General features: G+C 36.0%; 1 protein-coding gene across 1 annotated transcript in view; it reads right to left on the bottom strand.

Moving 5' to 3' along the window:
- Positions 1 to 12,167, bottom strand: part of LOC136253936 (death-associated protein kinase 1-like) — a 58,898-nt gene that overhangs the window by 34,596 nt on the left and 12,135 nt on the right. The window contains exons 4-6 of the mRNA XM_066046594.1: positions 10,903 to 11,001; positions 6,612 to 6,710; positions 551 to 649 (exon numbers count right to left, since the gene is read on the bottom strand). Coding sequence (XP_065902666.1) covers positions 551 to 649; positions 6,612 to 6,710; positions 10,903 to 11,001 — 297 coding nt within the window. The remainder of the gene's footprint in view (positions 1 to 550; positions 650 to 6,611; positions 6,711 to 10,902; positions 11,002 to 12,167) is intronic.

The raw sequence follows: 12,167 nt of genomic DNA, 5'->3' as shown, positions 1-12,167 counted from the left end.
AATTATGGGTTATTGAACACTTAACTGGACAGCACTACTAGCTTTCTAAGCAACAGAAATTGCTCCATGTTTTAGATGCATGGTTTAATGTGTCACTGTGCGACAGGTGCACGACGAATGGTCCTTTATGCTAAATGTCAATGTTGACAGTCGAACTTCAAACACGACATTTAAACATGTTATTGTTGGTTGTACCATCCTAACATACCACAAGAATGTAGTGCCTACACCTCACAACACTGTATATAGTAACTATGTGTGTATGGTCCAAACTGTATATTATATCCACAAGCTTACACTACATGACCCACTGTACAAAGTACAAGTTCTATAACATAACCTACTGTACAACTGTACACCACTGTATGTAACCACAAAGTTTAGAATATTTCTACAGTATTAGTGTATGTACCCCTAGTGGTAAGGAAAATGTTTCAACAACTATAACAGTAAACACCAATTGATGTGTGTATACAGATCAGTTGATAATAGTATATGTATAGTGGAACACATAGTGGTGACACATAGTGGAACACCAATGTATACTCACTTCGGTTACACAGTTTATCTTTGCTCCTTTCTCGTGTAGATACTGGACAACTTGTACATGACCATTACTGGCTGCCATATGAATAGGAGTCCGTCCAACCTGTAAGAACACACATCACATGTTTTAATAATATAATAAGTAATTCATTATCATGTTATGTAAAATTAAAAATTTTGAGGATTCAAAGTTTTGTTGTTTCATGGTTATGCTAATTAATTGCTACAAAATTCCCCCTCAAAACCAGTAAGCCAAATGTCCTGCTTACAAAAAATCCTCACCTAAAACTTTGATAAATTGTCATACATTAACAGTACAAATCATGAAAACAGTGAAAATTTCTCCCTTGAAATTTCTAGTTGTATAGTAGCTAATACTTCACTGGTGGTGGTTGTATTATTGCTAGACAATTGACATGTTTTAGGTTGACTGGTATATATACTCTATGACTTGTTTGTTGGTGAGTGATAAATACTGACTAATGCAGAGCTTATGATATGAATTCTCTGTTGTCCTGCCACAATGTCCTGGCAAACCAGAATTGTAGTTGCCTAAATCGACTGGACATGTGGAAGATGAATGCCCAATATGCCACTATAGCATAGCACATGAACATTATAGTGGTAAGATGTCACATGACTTACTGCAGCTGTTATGTGGTTACAGTACACCAGAGGTTGGCAATGGTATATACATTTGTGGTCATAAGAATGTACTATCTCCTAGCAACCAAGTGACTGTTATTGTTGATAGCATGCCAGCTCAGCCCTTAGTCTCCCTCCTTGTGCTTTGATGGGACACTGTGTCTGGACAAATTGTATTATGGTCAGACATCTATGCAATTTGACCGAATTTTGTCCAGGTCCGGATATTATCCAGTGTCCGGATGTTATCATAAGCTCTGCTAATGTAGCATTCAACAAGTTGCTGCAAAACACTTATTGAAATATTTAGATTTTTCTACTGAGTGACTGGGATAAGTAGAATTCTAGGAAAATCTGAACAGGATGGGAACATAAAGCAGGATCAACAAATTGAAAAGCCTGATAAAGGTCATCATGTCAATATACAGGTAGCACAATGCTTCTTGCAGTATTTTAAAATTCATTCACTAAAATACTCTAATAGATCATTCACCTGCTAAAACAAGAATGTTTTGTTATCTATTCCACCAGGGACCTGCACTGAAACCCTGTGAATTGATGCACTACAGCTGGCATAGTATATTGACTACCTAAGTCATCAATACTGAATGCTAGCTTCTCCTTTGAAACTAAAAGATTCAACTCTTGCAGCTGCCACATACTATCTTGTGCGTTTTATTTTGAGGTTACAGGTAGAGGATTCTCCCTTATCTGAACCTCAGTTATCTGAACATCTTAATTATCTGAATGCCAAAAGTGACTGTTCTATTAGAGTATTTTGTCATTAATGTGCACTCTATTAGAGTAAATGACTGTTAGTAACCGAATGAAGCTCTACAGTGGGACCTCAATTATCGGAACACCAATTAACCAAACTCTCGATTATTTGAACACCAAATCGACTGCTCAATTAGGATATTTTGTCAACAAGTGTATGTTTTATTAGAGTAGTTGAGCAAAGCTCTGTATATAAATGTATGGATGTTCGATTTTACGTAATATTCAATCATATGAACACTATTTCCCCCCAATTAGTTCAGATGATTGAGGTTCCACTGTAAATCAGCAGGCTTCATTTATACAATTTCACTTATCTGAATGCTATAGGAACAAAGATGTTCAGATAACTTCCCACTGTCAGTTAACTTTGTAAACTTCCTCATGCTTAATTATTCAATTTTTTACAAGTATTTATAGTTTCAAGGAAGGAGCAGTATTGATGCCATAGTTAGTCTATATACTATGCCAGCTACGGTCTACCACAAGTTCACAGGCTTTCACTGGTGCAATAGTTAACAAATACTTTTGACTGCTCTATTAGAGTATTTTAATACAAGTGACTGTTCTATTAGAGTGTATCACTCATCATAGTGGATGGATCCAAAACTGCTGCAAAGAAGTATTTTACTGTAAAATTCCACCTGTACATTAATATAATTACTTTTATAAGGAATTTTCTGTTGGTCTTTCTCATTCCCATTTTCCTACCTACCCCATCAATGATATTGTGAAGCCATTAAAAAGCAAATGGTGTAATAACAATAAAGTAGTATACAACACTTTCTAAAACTCTTTAACCCTTAAACCCACAGAAAATTTTTCGGAATGCATATTTACACAATATGGGCATGCATGGCGACACTAGGTGGAGAAACTTAATTCTTACAGCCTACAAATACACATAGATTAAAAGTGTATTTAATGGGCTACTTGGAGAAGGTTAAACCAACACTGTAACTACAATGGCTTACTTGTTATGAAGCAGTGAACAGTGATGAGTCGCGTCTCTGTGTTTCTAAATTCTTGCCACATGTTTAAGTTCAATTGTGGGTTTACCCATGTGAGTCACATATGGCCTGATATAAAATTTCACAATGAACTGAATGGAAGTTGTTGCAAAGTGATAGGATAAACTACCATCAAGTTATCAACCATTATATAAAGGTATGTAAAGGGTTCACGTGTTTCCTTACCAAAAAGTTATTTTCACGGCTAGTTTTGGCCTCATCATTTAGCGTTAAGGTAATACCCTAGGTATCATTTTAATCCACAAGTAGAATGACATAAATTGCATATCCATAGAATGGACGCTTTGAAAGTTACAGCGCTTTGTGCAAAGCAAGCGTATTTATTAAGTTTAAATCCAGTTTTCTGGATTATGTGGGTTTAAGGGTTAACCTTGTGCTGTGGAGAAGTAAAAGGGTAACAAAATAACAGTGTGTAATTAAACTTCTATTTATGTATTTCACCCAGGTGGTTGGCTATAGCATAACAGTGTCATAAAAAGCATAAACAATGTGCTACATAGCAACCACCTTGAAGTGGCCTGTTTAATCACCTGTCACAATGTGAACAGCTGAAAAAACACTTCAGGTTACAGTTAGCTTGGATGATTATTAATCAGCAAGCCTGTATCTCTCATCTCAATTCTTGCTATTGTAAAGTTCTGGTAATGTAACTATTTCACAGGCTTGTACCATTGTAGCAGGCTGAATGAAAGTGAAATTACTGAACAATTACATAGAGCCCAAATGCCTGTCACAATTGTACGACTTTAGCACTTGTATGGCTTGGTGGACTGCCAAAATACAAGGTGTAACTTGAATTTGTTACTATATAGTTATACAGCGGGCACAAGTGCCCTGCCTGATATAAACACACGAGCCGTCAGGCCCAAAGGCAAGTGTGTTTATATAGGCAGAGCACAAGTGCACATTGTATAACTGTTATGTACCACACACCTAATAGGTGGGGAGAGTCTCATTAGACAGCTGAAACTCTTATAAAGACCCGCAGGTTTCTAACATGAATTGTGGGTGAAATAGCCGAACGTTGCAGTGACATTCCCTCTACAGTACCACAGCCACCTGAGATGTTGAAAGCTAGTACGCGATGGGCATATCACTAACCTACATTTGCTGTTCAACTCTCATCATGTTGTGCTCAGCATACGTGATCACTCAATCGCCCATAGTGACTGTCTCCAGTGAAAAAAGCAGCTAACAGACGGTTTAAGTAAACAAAACCTAACTACTAAACAATACTAGTATAATTCTTACTATCCATACTGGCTAAACTCGAATCTGGTGGCATGACAAAAACTGGTTGTTACAATTTAACATAATGGTGAGTATTATTTAGAATATAACAGTTTTATTGAGTCATTGCCAGAGTGGACTATGGTTTTATCTGGGTTCAGATGGCAACAGACTAGTAAGGTGTATAAGTACATTTTTATATATGTAGACTAGAGTTGTGGCCACCACGTTGACTGTTTTGATCACCATTGGCTGCTTGATAAACGTTAAACATATTGGTGACGTTATGGCCCACAATTGACTTTTACATGCGAGGCTATAAAAGAGTTCAAGTGATCTATGAGGTGTCTTTCCACCTATTAGGTGAGGTGTCATAGTGGTCTAGCACTTGTACAATGCTGCACAAAACCGCAGCCAGTGCAATATTTGTATATTGCACTGCGGTCAGTGCATTATCAGTTATAATGCACTCCCTGCAGTCTGAAACAATGCCATATACAAATTATGGCACTGGTGGCACATTTGAACTGTCCACACGAGTGGTACATATTATAATATGACACCTCATTAATGTCACATGTGTATCATGTGTGGCCAGTGTGGGGTAATGATGAGATGTTCTATTGTCAATAAAAAGTTATGATCTTGTCCACATTGCGGCTATGACTGTACAATAGTGGGTGATTATCAAACTGTAGTGTAGTGATTGATCAGGTCCATACAGTAGAGATATGAGCAGTGTAAAGTACTTGTTGTACTGTTACAAAAGTTGATTTTCACCATGTACATTAGTTAATGTTACATGCTCTGATGTCACTTAACTGAACCCAGTCTACACAACACTTGTTGTCATAACTACAATACATTTACACATGTACAATTATATGAAGTTACATCATCACTTTATGTAGTGTATCTTGTGACACCATTAAGTTGGATCATACCCCATCACAATGTTAAATGTTAACTCTTGGTATAATGTTATAAGTACTATGAGAAATTATTATTAATTGTGTGCACACTTCACTATAGCCATAAACACTACTCGACCATGTTACTACAGGTATACAGGAACTGTGTAGCTACACTGGACCACTATCAGTTACCAGATGATTGTTAAGGAAGGTGATGGTAAACTATATAATACAGTGGAACCTCAGTTAACCGGACACCACTTATCCAGATTCTCAGTTAACTGAATTACGGAATGACTGCTCTATTAGAATAGTGACTGCTCTATTAGGGTAGTTGAAGAACTGATATTTTAAAAAAATTTTGATTATGCTATTTTAATATTATTTATACACAAGTTTCAGAGATACAGACTTTTCAGACTTATGGACCACCTCTGGTCCCAAGGGGTTCGGATAACTGTGGTTCCACTGTAGTGTGTTCCATGTGTACATCATCAAATATGTGGACCTTTAAATGCGTACCACAATAACACAGATCATACACAATTGTTATCCACTATTAGTACAACTCATAATATCAACAACTACCTAATACAACTGGTTAGGTCAAACTACACTACCATATAGTGGATAATATTTTGGTGGGACTATACTTGTAAATTTAGTCAGTCAAATATGACACTCATCAAATTGTGTCATGTGTACACATATTATGACGGGTAGGTAAAAACAGTGGACCCAAGGACCAAGGACAAGGGGACTGACTCTTCTTGGAATTTGTACACTTCACACTATTCTATACTTGTACTAGGAACTTCTGCAAGTAGTCCTGTATGGCCAATCCACTTTTCCCCGTCATGGTGATTTCGCACGATGTTAAACCAATTAGAAATTGTAAGCGCCGTGAAGCTGACTGCATTTATAGCCTGCTGCACAATGAGCATACTAGTCAATGAGTATACTAGTCAATGAGTATACTAGTCAATGAGCATACTAGTCAATGAGTATACTAGTCAATGAGTATACTAGTCAATGAGTATACTAGGCTATTGTGTCAACTCACTACTAAAATTTAGAAACATTGTACAAATGCACAACGATTAATGAAGTCTGGTTGAATGCTGAGCTGCTGGACTGAAACTTGCTTAGCTAGTAATTGCTATTTCTCTTTTTACCGAGGCACTTATAATTACTAATTCAACATCATGTGAGACACTGTGACGGGCAAAAGTGGATTGGTCATGCAAGACTACTTGCAAAGGTACCTAGTACAAGTACAGAATATTGTGAAGGGTATAAAATTCCAAAAAGTTGGGTCCCTTGGTCCTCGGGTCCTCTGTTTTTACCTACCCTAATATAACATGTACCCATACCAGTGATTTGTGTCACTAAAATGTGATAAAGAATACTTCACATTGTTACACTACAATAAACATTTCTCATTGTATGGTTAACATGTATGACTCACTTTGTTCACTGCATGAATATTGGCTCCATGGTCTGTGATGTATTTCACAACTGCAAGATACCCACGCAATGCCGCCTCGTGTAAGGGTGTATCACCATCCTAAAAGTCAAACAAAACATGATTATTACAATTTCACAATGTCAATAGTAAATGTACTGTGTACAGGACATTTTGTGTATGTACCATGTATATGTCTCAATAAGATTAAAATTATTACCGGAGAAATTTACCATTACTGTTACAAGTTAGAACATAGTGTGCATAGTGTGGTTTGATATTGGGGAGATAATGAAGTCTTTAAAATCCACTAATAGACCTGCTAACAGGTAACTGAAATGGTCAGAGACTTTCCAAACAATTCACATATTCACACTTCCAACATGTTCACTGTATACTATTAAGCAAATTGAACACCTAGTCAACAAAGTTCATATTTGTATGTACAATTCAAAAATCTAATTTAGTGACTATATGCATGAACCATGTTCTACAGTAAGTCGGTGCACTCAGACCTTAGTAGTAGCATCACTAATATCCTCATGTTTGGTCTCTACCCTATACTTGTGAGGTTGGTATTAACAAGTTGATGTTGTGCTACGTCCATGCAATTAATACTATCCCATTTTAACTAAATAGGTAATTAATCAGCCAGGTATATAATTTAGTTTATATTCATGCTATAGTTATAATTAATTCAACTAGATAATTAGAATTGTAAATACTGTAATTTAGCATATTTCTTAATCCATGAATTATTTTGTAATTCAATAATTACATTACTATGTACTGCTAAGGAAATGTAACTATAACAAACCACTTTAAACCTCAAATTACGCACTTCTCATTTGTTTTATAGTGCGTCTATCGTGTTTTCTCATGCAAATTGTTTAGAGAAAGCCTTGAGGCTGCCCTTCATTTTTGTTCGCGTAAATATGGGTAACCCCCCCTTCAACCCGAAGGATACACTACCTCTGGTAACCTAAGAGGTCTTCAGTGTTGTTTTTAAAGTTGTTAAACGTCTATAAAACTGAAAGGGAAGACCATTTAAGAAGTATATGAAGAGTCGCCATATCCATATTTCAGACCGCCAAGAAGAACCACCTCAGATTATGTGTGAGGAAGTTTACTACAGACTTAATTTAGCTTTCAATCCTTACATGCTGACTGCTTTTTATCATTTTTAATGTTTTTGCTCAAGTGGGTGCATATGGACAAACAAACATAGGTAGGTACACACACGGTTTTACGAAAACAATTTCAGTAAACCACCCACAGGTGGTTTTAAAAACCGCACTATTAGGAAGTGTCAGTGAAATATTCAAACAAAAACACAGAGTACGAAAATTACGAACAGTACATTAGATACTTAATATTCAGAAGTCCCAACTATAGTATATCTGTACACTTTTCAACATTAGCGAAACTTTATTATCCAATTAGAACACTAGGACATTAGGATATTTTGTCAACAAGTGTATGTTTTATTAGAGCAGTTGAGCAAAGCTCTGTATATAAATGCATGGATGTTCGATTTTACGTAATATTCAATCATATGAACACTATTTCCCCCCAATTAGTTCAGATGATTGAGGTTCCACTGTAAATTAACACGCTTCAGTTATACAATTTCACTTATCTGAACGTTATAGGAACAAAGATGTTCAGATAACTTCCCACTGTCAGTTAACTTTGTAAACTTCCTCATGCTTAATGATTCAATTTTTTACAAGTATTTATAGTTTCAAGGAAGGAGCAGTATTGATGTCATAGTTAGTCTATATACTATGCCAGCTACGGTCTACCACAAGTTCACAGGCTTTCACTGGTGCAATAGTTAACAAATACTTTTGACTGCTCTATTAGAGTATTTTAATACAAGTGACTGTTCTATTAGAGTGTATCACTCATCATAGCGGATGGATCCAAAACTGCTGCAAAGAAGTATTTTACTGTAAAATTCCGCCTGTACATTAATATAATTACTTTATAAGGAATTTTCTGTTGGTCTTTCTCATTCCCATTTTCCTACCTACCCCATCAATGATATTGTGAAGCCATTAAAAAGCAAATGGTGTAATAACAATAAAGTAGTATACAACACTTTCTAAAACTCTTTAACCCTTAAACTCACAGAAAATTTTTCGGAATGCATATTTACACAATGTGGGCATGCATGGCGACACTAGGTGGGGAAACTTAATTCTTACAGCCTACAAATACACATAGATTAAAAGTGTATTTAATGGGCTACTTGGAGAAGGTTAAACCAACACTGTAACTACAATGGCTTACTTGTTATGAAGCAGTGAACAGTGATGAGTCGCATCTCTGTGTTTCTAAATTCTTGCCACATATTTAAGTTCGATTGTGGGTTTACCCATGTGATTCATATATGGTCTGATATGAAATTTCACAACGAACTGAATGGAAGTTGTTGCAAAGCGATAGGATAAACTACCATCAAGTTATCAACCATTTTATAAAGGTATGTAAAGGGTTCGCGTGTTTCCTTACCAAAAAGTTATTTTCACGGCTAGTTTTGGCCTCATCATTTAGCGTTAGGGTAATACCCTAGGTATCACTTTAATCCACAAGTAGAATGACATAAATTGCATATCCATAGAATGGACACTTTGAAAGTTACAGTGCTTTGTGCAAAGCACGCGTATTTATTAAGTTTAAGTCCAGTTTTCTGGATTATGCGGGTTTAAGGGTCAACCTTGTGCTGTGGAAAAGTAAAAGGGTAACAAAATAACAGTGTGTAATTAAACTTCTATTTATGTATTTCACCCAGGTGGTTGGCTATAGCATAACAGTGTCATAAAAAGCATAAACAATGTGCTACATAGCAACCACCTTGAAGTGGCCTGTTTAATCACCTGTCACAATGTGAACAGCTGAAAAAACACTTCAGGTTACAGTTAACTTGGATAATTATTAATCAGCAAGCCTGTATCCCTCATCTCAATTCTTGCTATTGTAAAGTTCTGGTAATGTAACTATTTCACGGGCTGTGAAATCATAGAAAATCTCAAACAGCTTTCATCACCACATTGTCCCTTTAAACACATTTTATTACAATGACTGCTAGTAGCTTGTAAAAATTTAATTTTCTTTTCACTTGTATTAATTCAAGCCAAAACCTGTTGAGGCTACTGTTAAAGGAGGATCTTAGCTACATCCTACAACAAAAGGAGACTGGATGAATCATTCTATACTACATGTACAGTAACTAATGTTGTGTGACCATCACAGCAAAACCTCAACTTGTTTGCACAAGCATGCACTTTAAGAAAAACGAAATTTTAAAAAGAACAAAAAGAAAAACATACACAAGTTTTTATCAGGCATTACTCAGAGAAAGAAGAGTCAAACTATACAACATCTCATTCATCTGCTCATGGAGAGTTCGAAAATCTTTGCTTCGTTTCTGTAGCTCCAAAGGCATGCATGTCACATGTGTTTGTTTATGATGATGCTGCGGAGATGTAAACAAAATCGTTGTCACTTCTTCAACTAAACTACCTTCATACTTGTATGCGTAAGTGACTACAGGGCTAACACTATACCTTGGTTAATATGGTGAACATTTTAAGCCAAATTCCAACATTGTAGACTAATGCTGATGGAAGTTATGGCTGTGAATGTAAGTGTTTGTAGTTTATTTTCAGTATAGTCACTGTACAAATAATATCTTTGCTCTTCCTACCGTCTAGCGCTATAATTCCAAAACTACTCACCACACTTTGGTGATCCATTCTTTGGGCACAGTAGATAATGTGAGAAAATAAAAATATATGGAAGTTGTGTAAACAAGTCTGATTTTTGCTGAGGCTGTCACATATTTGAAATACAATATTACATTACTATATTTCATCAATACCACAGATATAAAATCCTTATAAAAACTTTAAGTAGAAAATCAATTATGCAAGATTTTAGCATTCAACTATGTAGCACCCATTTAAGTTTGAGCAATCCATTTGCTAAGGAAATGTGGACTCTGATAAAAATCACTACATTATAAAGATAAGCTGTATAATGGCTTCAGTACACAAAATGTAATTGTAGTTTGTCCTTTTAATCCAAACCACAAAATTAGTTTGGACTACTGAAACACAATAGAGGCACATACAGACTAATGGAAGATATGTAATATAACATTCATTGTTAAAGATTGATCATCACAATAGTCTATAATGTGGGAATAACAGTGTCCACTGTATTAACATGGGTACATACACATATGAATACAACAAGTACAATATTCACTTGTGAAATACCAACATACTTCATTAGTGCTATTGATGTCAAGACCTAATCCTACTGCTGTGGTGACAATATCCAGGTTACCACCCATACAAGCAAAGTGTAGCAGATTACGTCCATCCTGTAAACAACACAAGTTATGTTACTTATCATCAACTAACATGTGATTACCACGAGTGTTACAATTAAACATTATACATTGTGTCAAACAATAATTTATTGCTGAGAGGAAAGTTGTGAAATGAGAAACCATTTAAAAGTCACAAAGTGTAGATGGTATCCATTTGGTGGCCATGAAATGACTACAATGATTGTATTGTTTATAGTCATTTACACTATTACAATCATTATCTGCTGGAACTTTTTAATATCACAAGTGCATGGATTTATTTTTTAAGTTTGATTAGAGATCATAGAAATAAAAATTTGTGAAACAAGGAAGGTCACCTACCAGGCCCGTACCCAGGGGGGGGTTGGTCGAACCCCCTACTTTAAACTGGAAATTTTAATTTTACTGTAAACCGATCTTCTCAACTATAATCTGTGTTCTAGCATTCATTACACGCCTTCCATGGCTTCTACCAGCTGAAATGCGTGTGGCTTCCAGGTATTAACCATAGTGCTTCGAGGTTATCTGTGTACATATAAACCACTTTAATGATGCATGAATACAGACAGTGGTTTTCTCTCTATGGCTAAGACTTCTATTATTCTACTTACAGTATCTTAATAAGGCTGTCCATTGAGCCATCCTTGACCATACTGCACTGAGAGCTACTATTAATACTATTTCAATTAATTCCAATTGTAATTTGTTAAATAGTTTCTACTAAGAGCCCGGAATAGCAATGATAAGCACAGACTTGATGGACACTGTGACTGATAGACTGTTAACTATAGCAACAACTATAACACAAGTAAGCCTGGCTTGTTGCATCCAATGGTATGAATTCTAAAGTGTCAACTAGTGTGTGAGTCTATCAGTTGTTTTCATATTAACCTTATTGTGGTTATCATCCATGTTTGGACAATGGTGAAATGTAAGGTTTAGCTTATAGCTGAAATGAATGACCCCGAGCAGTCTTAGAAATGCTGGAGTGTACATGCACTACAACCATATTTTAATCTCTAGTTTGTATTAGTGTGTGATGGCCCATGTTGGCCAGCTCTGGCAAAATTGGGTTGGGTGGGCCATCCATGCATGGTTGGTGGTAGGTAGTGTGTGAAGCACACTCAGCATACATAGTATGCTCCTGATAGGGGGGTCTGGGGGCATGCTCCCTAAGG

The sequence above is a fragment of the Dysidea avara genome, chromosome 4 (assembly GCF_963678975.1).
Source record: "Dysidea avara chromosome 4, odDysAvar1.4, whole genome shotgun sequence".
NCBI lineage: Eukaryota > Metazoa > Porifera > Demospongiae > Dictyoceratida > Dysideidae > Dysidea > Dysidea avara.
The sequence above is the reverse complement of the archived record's forward strand: the minus strand, read 5'-3'. Positions and strand labels throughout refer to the sequence as shown.